We start from the raw sequence: 19,629 nt of genomic DNA, 5'->3' as shown, positions 1-19,629 counted from the left end.
ACTATGTGAGTGTGTGTGTGAGAGACTGTGTGAGTGTGTGTTAGAGAGAGACTGTGTGTGTGTGAGTGTGTGTGTGTGTGACTGTGTATGTGACTCTGTGTGTGTGTGTGTATGTGTGTGTGTGTGTGAATCAGAAGATAAACCTGTTCTCTTGCCTGTTCTGTTCACTGCTGTATATACCAGGCTAGCTGGTCCAAGAGCTTCTGGCATTCTCCTGTCTCCACTTCCTATCTCACCATAGGAGTGCTGGGATTACAGACATGCTTTCTGGCTTTATGTGGGTTCTGGGGATCTGAATTCAGATCCTCACACTTGGCTGGCAAAGGCTTTACTCACCGAGCCCTTTTTCCAGTCCCCAGATTTTCTTTCTATAAGAAAGCAGGAAACTCAGTTTGCTTCATGGAATAGAGGCTCATTGAAAAAAGAAAGGGGCTGGAGAGATGGCTCAGCGGTCAAGAACACTTACCTATATTCAGGCAATACACTCATACACATAAAATAAAAATAATAAATAAAATATTTTTAAAAAAAAGAAAGAAAGGAGGGAGGGAGGGAAGCAAGCAGGGCATAGTGATGGCAGTCTATAATTCCAGCACCTGGAAGGCAGACACAGGGAGATTAGGAGCTCAAGGCTGAGGCTACTTCAAGAGTTCGAGGCTGCGCACCTTTAATCCCAGCAGTCGGGAGGCAGAGGCAGGCGGAGTTCAAGGCCAGCCTGGTCTACATAGTGAGTTCCAGGACAGCTGGGGCTACAGAGAGACCCTGTCTCAAAAAGACCAAAGAAAAAAGAAAAAAAGAGTTTGAGGCCAGCCTGAACTGTATATGGGGACCCTGATACAAAACCAAAATGTTAATAATAGAACTAAAAAAACCAGAGATGAGATTATAGCCCAGCCCCTTTGGAGAGTACGCACTGGGAAACAGACGCTCACTCACGACTGAAGCAGACAAATCCCAGACAGAGAGAAGAGCCAAGGGTGCGCAAAGGGCACATTCTGGCTGTATTCTGCCAGAGGCCACCTGACTGGCACAGGAAGAAAGCACATGGAGACATGAAGGACGTCTCTGAGGCCAGGATGGCAGGAAAGAAGAGTCACCAGCCAGCGCCCCATCCCTGCCCAGGTGCTCAATAAAAGCTGCCCTCTTTTGTTCCTGCTAGAAACATCGGCCTAGTGCCATCTACTGAAGTCCTGGCAGGACTATAAAGTGACCACATCAGTGGTGTCCCCTCCCCCGTGGAGCTGGGGTTTAAAATCAGAAGCACATCCCTGTCTTCAAAGTGACCCCAGCCAAGATCCTGTCCACAGTCACTTCCTTCAGGGCCTGGATTTGCAAGGCAGCCAAGAACAAAGCTTCCCAGACCTGCTTTCATCGTTTTCCCATTTTTATCTGCAGTGACTACACCGCGCATGGTACAAGAAAGGACTCAAGACAGTAGCTCCGCTTGCTCTGTTTTGCGGTGCACCACGTATTGTCTCTTAGTCTAAGCCTTTTGATCTGTAAGACAGTCCTATAACAGTTAATAATAGCCGCCTGCTCTTAGCATTAATTGAGAGCTCACTAAGGGCGACACTGCACTGCCCTTCCTTACCTCACTCCATTCAACAGTGCTGGGAAGAGGCAATTAGTGGCCCCACTTCATCGATGGTAAAAACTACAGGAAGCAGCAAAACCAAGCTGTGTGGATCAGAACTAACTAACCTGGGATCTCGATCTCGATCTCTCTCTCTCTCTCTCTCTCTCTCTCTCTCTCTCTCTCTCTCAGGCAAAGTCTCACTATAGCCCAGGCTGGCCTCAAACTGGTGAGTGATCCTTCTGCCTCAACCTCCCAAGTGCAGGGATTACAGGTAAGAGCCACCATGCCCAGTTTATTTTTTTTTTTCATTACATTCATTATTCATTCATGCCACAGCATCAGTGTGGAGGTCAGAGGACAACTTGCAGGAATCGGTTCTCTCTTTTACCATGGGGGTCCCAAGGATTGAACTCAGGTCATTAGGTCTGGTAGCAAGTGTCTCTATCTGCTGAGCCATCTCACCAGCCCCATGCCCAGTTTTAACCTGGGATTCTCAAGCAGGGGGGTTGAGCTTTCTAGAGGCACAGAGAAGGCAAGAACAATCAGTAACTGAGTTGAAACTGTGATGCCTTCAACTTGAAAGAGGTTAGGGGAGCACAGGGCATACTTGCTGTCTCAAGGAACGTTCTTGCTGTTTCAGCTGAATTACAAGACCAAGCAGGAACCACATGAGCTGTTTGTGAGGTCTACACATGTGTGGATTCTGAGCTTCAAAGTGTGGTACCCTGGACTGGCAACACATGCAAAGGAATCCAATTTTAGTCAAGAGAATATTGATGTCACTGTCTTAGAAACTTTCATAGAAACAGTCTCACCAGCTAAGCCCCTCAGATAAATGTCACCTGTTTAATCTTTCAAGGTTTTTCTTAGGGGTGTGGTGGTGTTTGGCTGCTGAAGAAACCAGAGCTCATCATAACTGAGGCCCTGAGGTCACTAGGGCCAGCAAGGTTAACTGGGAGGCATCCCCATGCACACAGAGAATTGGGGAGGAGAGGGAGAAGGAGGGAGAGAGGAGGAGAGAGAGATTTTATCTTTCCAATGCTTTCCAAAAGGCTTGGAAAATACCAGAGCCCCATTCCACCTCCACCAGCATCTCAGCTCCCCTTTCTTTTGGTTTAGAAGGTGTCTCATTGTTTAGTCCAGGCTGGCCCCAAGCTCAAAATCCTCCTGCCTCAGCCTCCCCAAGGCTAAGATTACAGGTATGTGCCACCATGACCGGTTTTAGCCCCTTTTTATCCCTATAATATTGGGGAATTTTGGTGAGGAGGTCAAATCCAGGACCCCGCACATGCTAAGCATGCCCTCTATCACTGAGCTACACTCTAAGCCCTCCTGTAACTTAAATCTTAACCCAAATCTTCCTTAAGACACTTCGGCGCAATAATGAATAAGCACAGTCCCAAGACCCCCTGTCCCTGCTTTCTGAGGTTTCCTTCTGGATGTGTGGCCATGTTTCCCATTTTTTCAACCCCTTTCATCTTTACATTCTCTGGGATCTGTTAGGGGTGTCCCACTGGCCCTCTGGATGGCCCTGAAGCCTTAAGTACAAGCCCTGCCCTGATAGGCACCTGGGTATGGGTAGGGATTTGACTCCCTCTCTGTGGGGTTGTCAAGGGGCCCAAAGGAGATACTTCTGGGCTGGCTCTAGTCGGCGACTAATAAGGGACTATTTTTATAAAGGAGTTATAGCTTCCAGGCTTCTCCTCCAAAGAGCTGCCCACCTTTAACTCAACTTGATCCCAGTCTTTGCCATCTTTTTTTTTTTTTTTTTTTTTTTTTTTTTTTTTTTTTGTCTTTTTGAGACAGGGTCTCCCTGTAGCCCCAGCTGGCCTGGAACTCACTATGTAGACCAGGCTGGCCTCTAACTCACAGAAATCTGCCTGCCTCTGCCTCCCAAGTGCTGGAATTAAAGGTGTGAGCCACCACACCTGGCTTAGTCTTTGCCATCTCTAGCTGTTAAGGAAAAAAGAGATTCCGTGCTAGCCCCACTGGGGGCAAGGCCGTGGCCTCGAGCGCCACTAGGAAAGGTTCTCCACTCTTTGCTAGTTGGGCAGCACTGAAGGTAAGATGAGGCAAGGCTGGTTGAGTTCCCTGACCAGGGGGCCTACTGCTGTGCCTACCCATCACCAAGGAGAGCCTTCAGCCTGGCCTAGGGGTTCCATGTTCCCCCCCTTTCCACAACCAAGCCCTGTTACTAAAAAGGACAGCAGCAAGAAGACAAAAGCTGGTTTCCAATGTCTGCCCAACTTTGGACCCCTCCTCAGCCCATGAATCACGTATTCTATTGCAGCTGCACAGAGCCCCTGGGCTTTCTTGGTTTTCACCTCCCCAGAATAATCCTGCTGTTAATGAAGAAACAAAGAAGCCAGCCAGCCTTTGTCTGCCTGAGGCTCGGCCATCAGAAACTCCCCAGGGATCACTTAGACAGGGAGAGGGGGTTCTCAGGAAGGTAGTGGTGCCCTAGAAAGTGCCTCGGGGGGATGGGGAGCCTGTGCCTCAGCCACCACCAGGATGACCTTTTAACACTGCAGCACGATACATGATCTACCAAGTTCACACTTGAGAACCTCACAATCAAGTTACAAAAATAATTGCCCCCCCAATCTGTTTTTATAAGTTTGTGATTTTGTGCTGGGACACAGTCATAGCTATCTTGGGGCACATGAAGCTCACAGGCAATAAGTTTGACACAGCTGCAAGCTTACCCAGCAAGGCCTTGCTGGAAACACACATGCCTTTTCAAATGGCCAGGGCTGGCCCCTTGGAGTAGAGTAAAACTGCTCGCCCCAGCCCAACTGGGTAGGAGCCTGCATCTAGGCAGCACCTGATGGCCCCAACTGTGCCTATTGAAATGGGCCTGGGGACTCCCTGAGGCCACAGGATTGGGGTCCCTCTACCAATTCTCCAGGTCCACCCTGGCTACCGTATCACCAGCTCCTGCTCTCTTTCCATTTGCTGCAGGCTGGAACCCCTGCTCTCCAGTGTGTTATCACTGCCTGCAAAGTAACAGTTCACAGGCTCTGGAAGGCCCCACCTCTCAGAAGGTATGACAGAGTTGGCACAAAAATCTCTGCCATCCAGACTGCTCACAGCCACCTCTGTCCCAAACCTTTCTTGTGCTCTGGATACTCATTCGCTCCCTCACCATCCTGCTCACATCTCGTAGGGCCTCTCTAGGGCAGAAGGGAAACGCAAAGACAGTCCCAGAGGGGAGGCAGACAAAAGGGAACAGAGGAGCTGTGAGAAGGTGGGGGGTGCAGGGAGGCACCTGTGGCAGAGGAGCCAACAGGGGCAGAAAAGGAGCTTCTGATGTCATGTGGTCTTAGGCTGCCAGAATGTTCTGGAGAGAGGGGGACCAGTTCGAATAGGTATTCTGAGAGAGCTGCAGTTTCCTCAGGGCAGCAGGAGCAGGCCACAGAGAGTTTGAAGCAGGGAACCAACATCAGATGAAGAATTCTCAGCTCAGTGCCAATATAAGGTAGACTTTGGGGGGTGGGATCCAGCTGGTGAGTGCATGACAGCCCCAGCCAAGGATGAAGGAGTTAGGGAGGGTGTCCAGGAGGTGGGGTGGCATAGGGCAGATTTGACCTCCAGCTTCACCTGCTCTTACACAGCCAGTATCTCAGGGCTCCCTTCTGGCAAATTCTGTTCCTTCTCAGGTAAGAGGTCAACATTTTTGCAGGCTGCAAGAGACCGGTGGAGGTTGAGGCATCACCCCTAGGTCGGCCATAGCACCCTGAACTTCTTAAAATTGTGCCTAGAAATCTAGAAAGAAAGGTAGGAAGGAGGAGGAGCTGAAGGGCCATACCCACTACCCCAGGATACTCACTGTGTGCCTAGCATCCTGCTAGACTGGCACCACTACCTGAGCCTAACACAAAGAACTTTCAAATCTGTTTTTCCCAGATTCAGTAGGAGTGTACTGGCCCTGCCAGGGACTGTTGCAGGGGTTCAAAAGGACTATACAAAGCCACGTGTGGCAGTATATGCCTTTAATCCCAGGACTCAGGAGCCAGAAGCAGGCAGATCTCTGTGAGATGGAAGCCAGCCTGGTCTACATGGTGAGTTCCAGGCCAGCTGGAGCTACAGGGAAATGCTGTCTCAAAAAGACAAAAAAAAAAGGACTATACAAGATGGCCACTCATTACACCTATCTCCCCCAGTCTCCTGCTCTGAAATTGGTCTCTGGCTGCCCTGACTCACAGCAGAGAAGCCTCCTAGAGGAGACTTAGGCAGTGTATGACTTCTCCCTCTGATGCCAGCCTGTGTGCAAACAAGGTACAACAGCTCCGGAGGCCACCCTAAAGGGACACGATAATGACCTAGTAAGTCAGGTACCCAGAGCCCTTCTCACAAACCTGCCTAGGTGGTACAGATAGAGCAGCCTCCAGAAAGCCAGCAATACCAAGGTGACAGGGGACAATTTGGTTCAGGAGAGGCTTAGTAAGCTCCTCCAGAGGAAGGTCACAGTCCCCAGCTCAAAGCTCTGGCACCATCATATGCTGTTGATATGTGTCTCTGGTCATATAATTCCACCTTTGTCCAGATGTTGCCAAAATTCTAGGTAAGTTCTCAGTGGAACCCAGCACAAAGCTAGAACTCTGTTAGTTTGAACTACTATTACCTCACAAAGAAGACGACCCTGAGCCCAGGGGTGCTTTTGAAATGGGGTACCCTTGCTGGGTCTGAGTCAGCACAGACAGGTTTGCTAATGATTTGGGAACAGGGAATGGAATGAGAAAATCTAGGTTTAGAGTCCCAGATAGTTCATTCAGAAAGGAGGAGAAAAAAAGGAGCAATGGGAGACTGGCAGAGGCTCTGGGGCCCTGTGGAAAGCCGGCCAGCAGCAGCCTCAGACAATGGGGTAGGAGGGTGCAGTCACTTACTAGTGATTGAACCCAAGACCTCATGCATGTTAGACAAATGCTACATCCCCAGTCGGCAGGCTTTGAACTTGAGAGCCTCCTCAACTCCAGCTGGGATTACAAGGCTGCACCACCACCCTCTCTCAGGATTCTTCTGACCAGAGCTGGATGCTGTGGCAGCTTTGAATGCTGCACCTTTTGAAGAGTCCCGAGGGGCTGGACCCCAGGCTAGAGGTATCCCTAGGAATAGTCCAACTGGAATTCATGGGGGTGCCCTGTGGATCTCAGTGGGACAATGCCCCAAATATTATGAGTTTTCCACACCCAAAGTCCATTAGGACTGGTCAGGCAGTGCCTAGCCCTCCTGACTCTGAGACCAGGAAGTGCAGGAAGGAAAGGGCCAGGAGAGGGACTGGGTGAAGGGTAGCCTTGCAGCCCAGGGCCACAGCTCAAATTAAGTGCAAGGTGAGGTCTGACTCATGGCTGAAAAGGAAGGAAGAACACCCAGGAGGCCACTCTGCTGTCCGCAGCCTTGGGCTCCCATCTCCGCCCCGCTTCTTCCTGCCATCAGGACCTTTTCCTGTGTCTTCTAGGCTGGCACCACCTTAAACCCAGCGGCCTTCAGTGGCAGAGCATCCAGCTAGTACCAGTGACCTAATTAAGGCCCTGACTGCATACCCAGTGGTCATGTGATTTTGGGCACAACCTGAGAAGGTGGTCACTTACCTTTTTCCACATCTCAGTTACAGGCTTGTGCCTGAGTTGGGTCAGTGGCTCTGCTGAAGGAAGCTGAGGACCCCACCACAGGCTCCAGTTACTTCCTGGCAGTGCATCTGGCTTTGATGCTACTGTCGCCAGCTGCACTCAGAACCTCCACAGGAGGGCAAGGCATCTGTGTGTCCGTGGCCTTGAGATAGATAGGGGAAAGGCAGGGAAAGGTTGGCCATGCTCAGCTCCAAAGACTTAATCCCTTGGCTGGAGATGTAGCTCAGTAATAGAGCACCTGTTTAGCATAAAGAAGGCCCTGGGTCCAATCCTCAGCACATGCACGTGCACACACACACACACACACACACACACACAATGTAGTTCAGTTGGCAGAATGCTTACCTGCCATGCATGAAGCCCTGGGTTCAATCCCTAAGCACTGCATAAATAAGGCTTAGTGGCATAAACCTGTAATCCCAGCACTTCAGAGGTAGAGGCAGGAAGATCAGAAGTTCAAGGTCATCCTTGGCTACAGAGCAAGTTTGAGGCCAGCCTGGAATACATGAGACCCCATCTTTATTTTATTTATTTACTTATTTACTTTTTATTTATTTATTTATTTATTTATTTATTTATTATTTTGCTCTTTTATCAAGGTAACTTTATTTGAATGTCCTGGAACTCATTATGTAGACCAAGCTGGCCTTGAACTCACAGAGATCTGCCTGCCTCTGCCTCCTGAGTGCTGGGATTAAAGGCGTGTGCCACAACGCCCAGTGAGACCCCATCTTTAAAAAAAATTTTTTTTTTCTTTTTGAAAAGATCTGGCCCTGATTTCCCAGGGAAAACTCTGTAGGAGGAGAGAATCGAACAAGAGAAAATAACAGAAAGTCCTGAGTACCATCAGCTGGAAGTTAGAGAACACAGCAGATGCTATGGGGGGATTAGTCCAGTGAAGGCCAGTCAGGCGGGAGAGCCAGTGAGAGAGAGAGAGGTAGGCCATGAGAATCAGCAATGAGGAATCTGGGCTTTGTTTCACAGGCAATGGAGATCTACTCAGTGTTCTATGTGGCCTCTAATTCACAAGGGCTTCTGATGAGAGAAGCAAGTCATGAGATCTATGTTCAGACAAGGTCCCTATGGCTACAGCATGTATGATAGATGGGGATAGGCCAAGTGAAATACAAAGCAGGTGGTCCGGTGGGACCTGGAGTTCAGGCACTCTGCAAAAGGGGGAAGTACAACCATCTGTGTCAAGGGTGGTTGAGATTTGAAGCCTGGAGCCTGGGGTGGAAGTGACATTAATGAAAGAGGCTCATGACATGGAGGACCAGAGTGCAAGCCACCTCTGTTCAAATCCCAGCTCACCACTCACAGGGCCAAGTCCCTGGCTGCTCTGTGCTTCTGCTTCCCTGCTGTAAGACAGGCATGCTGCTGGCACTCACCTCAGAGCACTGAAAGGAAGGAATGAGTTCCCCTGTATGCCTGGCTAGGAACAGAGCCTGCATACAGTAGGTGCTATGTGTGACTCCAAGCACACAGCACTGCTGGGAGCCCAGCACTCAGTACCACTGGCCAGTAGAGAAGCATGAAACACTTAGGAGGAACAGAGAATCATTGCCAAGACCAAGCTGGGCAGGATCCAGGGCCAGCTTCCCCAAGGCCATGACTGAACTCAGCAGGTCCCCATGGGCAAAGATCTGGGGCTGTCAGCAGTGAGATATTTTTGGCAAGAGCTGTCCCAAGACACAATGGTATTCAGTAAGCATTGTGGCAGGGGAGAGGGAGATGGGGTGGGGGGTTGGTCCCTTTGCTGTTTCTCCATCAGGAAGGGGTGGAAGGACCAGCCTAAGGCACACAACAGCCTGTAAATCTTGAACAATATTCTCCTGCTTCCTGCAAGCCTAGTCCAAGTTGGCTGCAGGCTGAGGGTGGGTCTGTGACCCACACCTGGCCTTGGATAGAGAAACCACTGCACCCACCAGAGGTGAGGGTCACTGTGTTGGAATCAGACCCTAGCACAAATACAGGGAGTCCCCTGCCACTCTACTGGGTCCCCACCTAGTCCCCACCCTGTCCCCAAGGCCTTGCTTGGCCTAGAACCAGAAGGAGGAGGCTGCTGTTGTCGCCAGCAACCCAGACCTAGCTCTAACTTGGAGGGCTGGCCTTCATTCGGAAGCAAGGGGTACCATGCTAAAACCAAAAAAGTGAAACAAGGGGTGGATGCTGAGACTGAGCATCACTTGCCATGCAAGTCTGATGACCTAAATTTGATCTCCAGAACCCCCTTAGAGGTGGAAGGAGAGAACTGACCCCACAGAGTTGTCCTATGACCTCTACACATGTGCTGTAGCATGTACTCCCACACACATCATGCACATGCATACAACAGTAATAAATAATTTGAAAAATAATACAGACACGCAAGCACACACACACACACACACACACAAAACTGCACAAAGTCCTCTGAGGAAGGCAGGGAAAGGGAGGGAACATCAGCAAACAGTTCTCAAAGACAGAAGGCAGGCAGGAGTGGACGAGGTCAGTCAGCTGGGGTGGAGGGTTACTGAGAGGCAGCTTGGAGGAGAGTTGACACACCATCCCACACACCCCCAAGGACTACCCTGCATTCTAGCCCACAAGCAAGAGGAAAGCCCAGGGGATAGATGTGGGTTGCAGAGACAGATGTGAGTGTCCCAGGAAGAAAAACTCCAAGAGCCACCACTGCCACCGTCATGGGAAGTCATGACAGACTGCTCTCCACCCCATTGCTGGAATCCAGGCTTACTATCCAAAGCCCTCGGATGGACAAAAACACAGGTTAACAATGAGAATCATGACCCATCATCTCACAAAAATGCTCCAGAGGAACAAGGTTGGGGCTTCATCTCTTTCCTCACAGAACCCCCATTCCAGGCCACAGGGAAGAGGTCCTATCTCCAGCTTAGTAAAACCCATCATAGTGTCACCTTCCCCTGGATGGTCACTGGTTCGAGTGGGCCCAGAACCCGGTGCTAGCCTTCGGAATGCCAGGGACTGGCTTAGGGGAAACAGTACTGAATCTTTCCCCCATTGATTTTGTTGTTATTGTAGGGGGTTTTTTTGTTGTTGTTGTTGTGTTTTGTTCTTTGAGACAGGATCTCACTATGTAGCCCTGGTTGACCTCAAACTCATAGAGATCCACCTGCCTCGGTCTCCCAAGTGTTGGGATTAAAGGTGTACACCACATGCCCTGCTATTGTGTTTTTTATGGAACAGGGTCTCATATAGCCCAGGCTGGCCTCAAACTCTCTATTATACAGCAAAGATGACCCTGAACTCCTGATCTTCCTGCCTCTACCTCCCAAGTATTGGCATTACACGCATGCACACCACCAGCCACCTCACTCAGCTATGATTTCCTCATTGTATAGAAGTCTTTCCTGCTTCTGGATTTTGTCCCCATTGGATATGGCTTGGGGGAAACTTGGCATCTTGCTATCAACCCAAGTATGATAACAGAGGTCAGTGGAGGGAGGGCAGAAACCAAGACCTTGATGATAGCAGCAACCCACATCATCCAAGGTCACCCTGTCTTCTAGATTCCCTGTTATGTAGGATGACACGGTTCTCTATTGAGAGTGAGTTTGGAAGAGAGTTTTCCATCAAAACTCTCAGTGGTTCTCAGCATTGTTCAGCCTTGTTCTTGATGAACACCCACCAGGGCTGGTGGTGGTCCCTGGAACAGGACAGCCTTGAGCCTGTGCATTCTAAGTCCCAAGAATCATCACTATTTTAAAATTTTAAAAATTTATTATTTTTATTTTATGTATATGAGTGTATTGCCTGCATGTATGTAAGTGTGCCTGTGTCGTGCAATGCCCAAAGAGGTCAGAAGAGGGTGCCAGATCTCCCAGAACTGGAGTTAGGAATGATTGTAGCCACCATGTAGGTGCTAGGATTCAAATCTGGGTCCTCTGCAAGAACAGTCAGTGGTCTTAACTGCTGAGCCATCTCTCTAGCCTCTATTTTGAAATTGTAAACAGGAAGCATTATATTTTAATGATAAATGATAAGCTTGGTGTGGTAGTGCACACCTGTGATCTAACACTTAGGAGGCTGAAGCAGGAAGCTCTAGAGTTCCTGGCCATGAAATTTTAAGCTGCAAGATTACCTCCCAATCAGTGAAACTTAACCATTTTTGGGGCAAGGGTTAGGTCCTGGCAAAGCAGTTCCATTCAAGATTCCCAAAGAGGTCAGGTTAAGGGCTGCCCTGACCATGGGGGTTAAGGAGACAGACACCCAAAACCAAGGTCTCCAAATGAGTTTCATTACTTTTCAACTTGAGTACACTATGACCTACCTCTTGGGGGAAGTACTACCAAGGTGACCTTCCTGAGGGTGCAAATGTCACTCCAGGGATCCCAGCTGCAGGGAGTAAGCTGCCTAGCACTCTTAGTGGGCTGGAGATACAGACAGGATTCTTGTTTCCAGTCAGTCTGACTCTTCCAGGGGCAACTCTGGGGTACTGGAACTCTGGTCTCGTCCTACTGTCCACCCAACTGAGGAACTACATGGCATCTGCTTTTCAAATCCTTGGGATCTAAAGCATGTCCCAGTGAATGAAAGTCAGCCAGGGATGGGGGAAAAGCCAAAGTAAGGGCAGGAAATGAGAAAGGTCCTCCAGACTCCTCAGGCAAGGCATTAAGAAGGTCCTAGAGCTCTTCCCTAGACAGGGACAAAAGCTTCCATGGATTTATTAGAACACAGCCATAACCATTTGTGTATCAGCCATCTATTTGCATCATAGTAGCAGAATCCCCATGGTGACAACAGGACCCCCCCATGGCCCACAAAGACATATACATTTCCTATCTGACCCTTTCCAGAATACTTTAACCTACCCAGGCCCCAAAGGGGCCTTGAGTCTCCCAACCTCCCATAAGCTTTCAGCCCTTCCTTACTACAAACCTCACTTGAGGAGTCAGACTGCTTCCCTTGGATGCCACTCCAGTCACGAGAGCCCTCTCTTTCCTACAGCTTCTCTTCTCTTCACTGAACCCTCACTGCCACGTGCTGCCTCCAGAGGCCAAGTAAGTTGCCATGATGAGTGAAGGTTTCAGCCCTCATCCCAGTCTCCAGAGGCTGCTCCCTAGGGCCTTCATTGCTGTCTCCAGTCAGAGGTGAATCCCCTTCCAGTCCTAGCTGGCTACTCCTCTCTGGCTGTCCAGGAGGATTAGGAACTGCCTTGAGTCTTGCATTCTGAGGTCATACTGTTCCCCCAGCTCACGCCCAAAGCCCCATAGAGTGTGCCAAGCTACTTGTACTGTCTTCTACATGGATACTGGGTTGTTTCTAGGCAAACTGCATCCCCTCACCTCTAACAAGCAGGAACATGTTAAACACAGGTCACTGGGTCTGGGATGGAACTCAATGGTAGACTGCTTTCCTAGCGTCCAGGGCCATCACCAGTACCACAAAGAGAGAAAGAACTTTGGTTTGGTTTTGTTTCATTTTTGAGACAGTCTGAGGGAGCCCAGGCTGGTACTCACTATATAACCAAGGATGACTTTGATCCTCCTGCCTCCACCTCCCAAGTGCTGGAATTACAGCAGTGCATCACACCAGGTTTTATGCAGTGCTAGCGATCAAACCCAGGGCTAGGCAAGTACTCTACTGAGCTATAGCCCCAGCCCAGGAGAACTTTAACAACTTTTCATCAGTCAATTTCAAAGTCCTATGATTCAAATTCTCATAAAATGTGGTGCTGAGGTGACTCCTAGAGTGAGTCCGGGAGCAATGGGGAGGAGGAGAGGGGCCTCATACAAAAACAAAAACGCAGCCAGCAACAGTGGCAGCTCCTCCACCTTTTCATCAGGTTTGCCAACAATGAAACCACCCAGTGCTTAAATGGGTCTGAAAACTGGTTTCAATTCCCGGAATCTTTCTGCTAGAGACCAAGTCTCAGAGGACCAGCCTGGGGCTGCCTCCTAGAAATTCCACTGAGCCCTGGCTCCTCTTCCTCCTCCCCTCGGGTCAAGATGGCTAAATGTACAAACCCCAGTGCAGGTGAGAAAACTTTAAATCCAAGGTGAATCACTATTGGCAGGGGCTGTAATCCAGATGAGTCAGAACTCTGAGAAGAGAATCCTTAGTTTCCATTTATTTCTCCCCACCATCCTCATTCTGCATATGTGCACAGGCAAACAGGGCTCGCACTTGGGATGTGACCCAGCGCCTCAAGTACGTTGAGTGTACACTCTGCTCCCATCTGCCCTGTGGTAAAAGCCAGTTGACATTAAAGCTTAAGATGTGGGGAAGCAGGTGCCTCCCCTCCACTTCCTAGTGCACCTGGGGGGTTCACTTCACTCCTGTGGCAAATTCCCAGCTTTCCAATCTATATCTGTCCCCTCTGGGGGACTGAGGGTATAGCTCAATGGTAGAGGGTATGCTAGACATGCACAGGGCCCTGGGTTCCTTCCTTAGAACCAAAAATAAGAAAGAAAAAAACCCCAACAGTCTACATTCCTTTCTTCCTCCCGCCAGGCAAGACTGAGGAGGAGAAAAAGAAACTGGGGGAGAAAGGGAGGGAAATGAATTCCACCTTCTCCGTGGTCAGTGATGTCTTGACATGGGGGGTGTGGCCTTGGCAGGACTTCCGTGACATCAGCATTTTGGATTCTTAATGAAAAAGCAACTTTGCCCATCTGCAAATGTTCCCCTTCCCACCCTTTCTTTGGGGAGTTGAAACCCAAGCTCTCACCATGCTGCAGAGGCAGGCCCGTAAGTGGCTGTCCCCATTACCTCCCTTCCACAGAAGGCTCTGGAACAGCCAAGGTAATTAAAGTTCCCTGTCTAACCTTGACTGCACAGCCAGCTCCACTCGGGTTTCAGTGGTGTGCACAAACGACAGGGTCAGCTTCCTCTGCGCGCTCTCACCCTACTCAAAATCAGGCCACTGCTCTGGCTTCAGCTATCTAGTGACCCGCTTGGAAAGAGAGAGTCACCTCGCTCCTGCCAGGCTGCCAGTGCCTCTGGCTTCCCACACTCATTACAAAGTTCTTTCTTCCCCCACACACCATTTAGGATGCAGGCTCATTTGTTTTAGGCCCTAAGAACACAAAGACAAGCAACACTCCAGAGAGCCACGTGCTCATGGGCTGGAAAGCACCCCTCCCCCCCTTTTTAAACCTTGAAAATGAATGAAACCCCTAAACCCAATAATTTACAAGAAAATCAAATGTAAAAGGCCAAAGGACATTTTACAATGTCTGTGAATCTACCAACCCCCCTTCCCAACAGAGTGGGTGTGCTTTGTGTGTGCTGGTCTAATCGGGTTACACCCTGCAAGGAAAAAAAGGCGACATCAGAATGTGCATCTAGAAACTACTGAAAAGTGAAATTCCAGCTTAAACCAGCATGTTCTTGGCACAGTGGGGCTGGGTTCTGCTGGACTGCTTTTCTACATGGGGCTGGCTTAGAGAGGGTTGATTCCTGGAGGAGATGGGTGGGGTTCCACAAGCATTGTCCTAGCTTTGAGTAAGTCTGAGATTCTGACTTCCCTAAATCTGAGGACGTCCTAGGAGCCCCCAATCTCTAGAAATGGAGTTTCAAGGACTGGGTAGCTTGTCTCGGTTGCTCTCCTGGCTTAAGTAGAACCCTCTTTCCCTTAAATCTTGTCTACTCAGAATCTCACAATGTGACCTTGGTTGGAAATAGGGTCTTTGTAGATGCCAAAGCCCAACCAGAATTGAGGAGAGAGGCAGGAAGATTGTTTCCCAGAGCCTTCAGAGCCGGCACAGCCCTGCTAACACCTCCACTGTAGATTTCTAGCTTTCAGAATTGTAAAGAATTAAGTTTGGTTTGCTTAAGCTACCAGGGTATGGAATTTTGTCCTGGCAGCCCCAGTGAACCAGGACACTGAGCCAGTGACCTGACAACAGATTCCAGAAGGACCAGACCCCCACAGCACAGCTCAAACAGGCTCTTGAAAGCTATGATGGTGCACACCTGTGATTCATTCCTTTCTGACTTAAAAAAAAACAAAAACAAAAACAAAAAAAGACAGTTTGCAAACAAACAAAAGCCCCTACAGGGTTAGTCTCCCTTAAGTGGTGACTCTGACTTGGTAAAGTGAATCATTAAACAAAAAAATTTTCTTGGGGGACCAAAATGACAGCCATGCAATCTATTAAAAAATCAGTGACTGAAGCCATATGTGGTAACTCATCTGTAATCCTGTAGATTAAGGAAAGGAGATTGCTTTGAGTTCAAGGTCAGCCAGGGCTACAGAGTGAGACCCTGTTTCAAAAAAAACAAAATAACAATGAGAAGAAGCAATAAATAGATTAAAAATTAGTGACTTCTTCCCACACCATAGGACAGCCCCACCTGCCCAAAGGGGACCCCAAATACACAGTACACTTAAGCTGGCTGGGAAGCAGAGGTGAGGTCAGGTTTGAAGCCAGAAAGTCCTGCTCCCACAGCCTCCCAGACTGCTCTACCAGGAGGGAAAGGTAGGAAGCCATCCCCATGGAAGGCAAACTGGTAAGCTATGTGTTTGGGGAGTTTTAGCATGCTTTTTAGTTATTCAAGAAAGATGCAGCTGAGTTGAGGGTGGTAAGGATTATGGGGGGGCACGAGGTTTGAACTTTGCCTCAACAGACCAGGTTCCCAGGGTGAGAACAGAGAGGGGCTGGCCTTAATGTGCTGGTTTCTGGGGAGGTTCAGGCTGCAGAGGAGCCCCAAGGCCCCTTACAGCGTTCGTTTCCCCTGCCTGGCCAGCAGCTATCAGTCAAGGCAGCTGCACTGTGTGCAAGTCTGGGGCAAATTGGGCAAGTGAGTCTTTGGGAGACATGGACAGAGTTTTAAATTTTCTTTTAAAAGGCAGAAGGCTGGGGATATAGCTCAGTTGGTAAAGTACTTGTCTAGCATACACAAAGCCCTGGGTTTGGTCCCCAGCACTGTAGAAATGGGTATGGTGGTGCAAGCCTGTAATCCCAACACTTGGGAGATGGAGGCAAGAAGATCAGAAGAATTCAAGGTCATCCTCCCTTATACAGTGAGTTCAAGTCCATCCCCTTAGTCTGATGCTGGGCCCAATATCTGCTTCTTTACCAGTGTCACCTTGCTTGGTCCCCCAAGACCTCCTGACCAGATGGACTTTCCTTTATTACCCTTCAGTAGCCAACTAACAAACTTAACATTCTAAAGTGTTTCAAAAGGAAAACAAAAGCCTGAGAGATTATAGCCACCCAGACTAGAGGGGTTGCTACGTGGTATGGGGGGTGGGGGGAGGGGGTCAGGCATCCGAGCAAGAGCAGTTCTATGAAAGGCAAAACCCCCAAGTAAATCCTGGGGTCAAGCCACTGTCACACCACTGTCACCCCAGTCTCATTCTTTAGTCGCAACTCAGCCTCCCTATGTTGTTGCCCAAACTGAACCCAGAAAACAGTGGCTGGAAGCCAGGGACTGAGAGATCAAGGTGTCAGAGGGGTAGCGGATGCTACAGGTGCCCAGCTTTGCAGACCTCTGCTCAGGCACAGTGGGGGCGACACCCGCCACAGCGCCTTTAAATAGAACCTCCTGGCAGAGGGCAAACACATTCCAAGCGCTTTTAAAGACACCCAAGCATGACCTGGCCGGCGGCCTGCACTCCCCCAGTCATTTTTCCGGTCTCGGCCCAATTCTGGAAATAATATTAATAGCTTGGTGAGGCGTTTTCGGTGTGCAGAATACTCTATGGCCTTAAAAGGCAAAGGTGGGGCAGGCGTGATGGCTGAGTGGGTAAAGGCACTTGCCCACAAGTCTGACCACCTGAGTTCAATCCTGGGACCCACAAGGTGGAAAGAGGACTCCGGCAAGTTGCCTCTGACCTCCACGTGCGCCTATACACAATAAATAATTAAAAACAAAACTTTTAAAAATGCAAGAAGCCGGGCGTGGTGGCACACGCCTGTAATCCCGTCACTCAGGAGGCAGAGGCAGGCAGATCTCTATGAGTTCAAGGCCAGCCTGGTCTACATAGTGAGTTCAGGGGCTGGAGAGAATGGTTAAGAACACTGGTTGTTCTTGCAGAAGACGACGAGTTCGAGTCCCAGCACCCACATGGCAGCTAACAACTGGCGGTAACCCCAGTCCCAGGGGATCCGACAGCCTCTTCTGACCTCCGCAGGCATCGCACGACACGGGTGCACTTACCTACATACACATAAAATTTAAAAAAAAAAAAAAGACGAAAAAAAAGTGCATAAAAAGCAAATATCTTTACTGCTTCCACTCTCCAGAGGTCCAGGTGACAAAGCCTCTTTAATCGATCTCTGTATGCGCGCCTCTATTGCCCTGTGATTGGGAGCACCCGTAGCCTCCAGGTGCGCACTGGTTCAAGCTTACAGAAACCAGTCCCCTAGAGACGAAAGCCAGCGTCCAAGTCCGTTTCTGCCACACATTTCCAACTTGACTCAGAAAGCGGGTAACCCACCAGGAATGCCCCCTCTCGGGAGGACGCCCAAGACGTTCGGGTTCTTGGAATCCCTTTGTACATCAGACCCCTTGCGAAAGCCAGGAATAGACTTTCCCCCCTTTGCTTTAAAGATAAAAGACCAACAAAGGCCAATTTCTCCCTTGAAGGATAAAGTTTAAAGCTGGTAGATGAGGTGCCCCGGGGGCTCCCTTCCTAGAAGTACCTTAGAGCAGATCTCTGGGTGGAGGGGGCAGGACTCGTCCGGAGAGAGCCGGGGAGCTGGGGACACCTGGGCTGGGCCGGGACAGGTGTGCTCCTAACCCTCAGGTCCCCAGCGAAGTTCCCACCGCGCGCCATGGACTCTGGCGCGCACGAAGTGGCTGTGCTCAGTGCGCCCTGCACCCTCGTAGCTCCTCGGAACCCCTGCATCTCCTCCCCGACCGTTCACCCGAGCCGCCCAGCCGCCCCCAGCCCGTCCGGGTTCGCCGGTTCCCCCGGGTCCCTGCCTGGGGGCGGAAGGCGCACGCTCACAGTTTGAACATGCTCTCCAGGTCCTTGAGGAGGCGGCGGCTGAACTCCGGGAACTCGGTATAGGGGTTGAAGACCTTGCAGCGCCGGGGCCGCACCGCGCCCTGGTTGATGTCCAGCCTCCGGCTCAGCTGGGCGCTAAGTTCGGCGTCGGCGCTGGCTACCAGCTCCCGGGCGGGGGCTTCGGTCTCCCGGGTCCCGGTAGAGCAGGGTGCGGGTTGGGGGCCGTCTTGGCCGTCCTCCGCCCGCGCCTGGAGCCTCAGTCGGTGCTGCAGCTTGCGGGCCAGGTCCTCGCTAGACATGGTGGCGGGTGGTGGTCGGGGAGCTGGGACGCTCAAGTGGGTAGGGAAACCGGCGGGCGGCGCGCTCCTTTGCGGCTCCAGACTCTGCTGTGCTCGGCCGCGCCGCGGGGGACCGTGCGGTTGGGTGGGACCGTGGGTGGGCGGGGCGGGCGGGGTGGAGCCGTGGCTTTAAGGACGCGCGGGAGCTGCGGACCGCGGGCTGAGCTGGGGGCGGGGGTGTTTGCGTGTTCGGGGGTGCCGTCTGCTAGTCCTCCGGAGGCTAGGGGCCAACGGTCCCCACGCCGGCCCTGGACCTTGAAGCCAACTCTGGTCGCGCCCCTGGGATCAGCCCTCGGGAGTACACTGACCTCGTGGTCCCCAGAGGAACGGTAGCGGGGACGCAGGAGTTAGTCTCTCCACCGTTCTGGCGGTTCGGTTCTCATCCCCCAGAATTGTGCGGACCGAAGAGCTCGCGGCCGGGGACAGGCTGAGATGGGCGATCCGGGCGCCCCTGGACACCCACGCGCCCCCACGTGTGCAGGTGACATCCGTGGTCCCGAGGTCCTGGAGCAGAAGATGCCACAGGGGAGTGCGGGATGGAGAGCCGCTTTGCAAATACGCCTTGAAGAGAAGCGTTTTCACAACAAATTGAAAATACTAAACACAAATAAAGCCAGGAAAAAAAAAAAACAAAAACGGATGCCCGGCGAGTTTTGAGACCGATGCGTCCCTGGTGTTTTGGCTTTCTGGCTTTTTCAGAAAAAAAAAAAAAAAAAAGATTTTATAAAGCCCACCCAGGGGGTAAAGAAAAGGCTTGAAAATAAAGAAGTAAACCAAAAATTTTAATAAGAGCGTAAACACAAGGAGAGCCGTCATTCTCCCTAAGGGTGATGCCGATGGGTGTTACATCAGCCGGGTGTGGAGATGCTCTTAATACCGGGCTGTGGTCGCAGGAGGATAAGCTCCGCTCTGACCCTCCGGGGCTGAGCCCTGAGAAGTATCTGTGACCGAGCTCCGCAGTGTGGGCCTTGGACAGTGGTGAGCTCTTAGCGAATGCATCCTAGAGGAACCAGGGTGGGGGGAATTCAGAACCTTCTCTGATTAAAATGTTAATTCAGTTAGCTAGGGGTCTAATCCCAGCACTCATGAGGCCTAGGCTAGAGAATTCCAGGGCTGGACAGCCTGGGGTACCTAGGAAGACCCCTCTGTCTATAAATAAATAAATAA

The 19,629-nt window shown here is 50.6% G+C and overlaps 1 protein-coding gene across 1 annotated transcript in view; it reads right to left on the bottom strand.

Annotated features, from left to right (window-relative positions):
• Nucleotides 1-18,536, bottom strand: part of Efhd1 (EF-hand domain family member D1) — a 43,503-nt gene extending 24,967 nt beyond the window's left edge. Inside the window, exon 1 of the mRNA XM_008838095.3 lies at nucleotides 18,125-18,536. Within this exon, the coding sequence (XP_008836317.1) occupies nucleotides 18,125-18,423 (299 nt within the window). The 5' untranslated portion in view covers nucleotides 18,424-18,536. The remainder of the gene's footprint in view (nucleotides 1-18,124) is intronic.
• Between the last annotated feature and the right edge of the window lie 1,093 nt (nucleotides 18,537-19,629).

The sequence above is a fragment of the Nannospalax galili genome, unplaced genomic scaffold (assembly GCF_000622305.1).
Source record: "Nannospalax galili isolate Female #2095 unplaced genomic scaffold, S.galili_v1.0 scaffold1138, whole genome shotgun sequence".
Lineage (NCBI taxonomy): Eukaryota > Metazoa > Chordata > Mammalia > Rodentia > Spalacidae > Nannospalax > Nannospalax galili.
The sequence above is the reverse complement of the archived record's forward strand: the minus strand, read 5'-3'. Positions and strand labels throughout refer to the sequence as shown.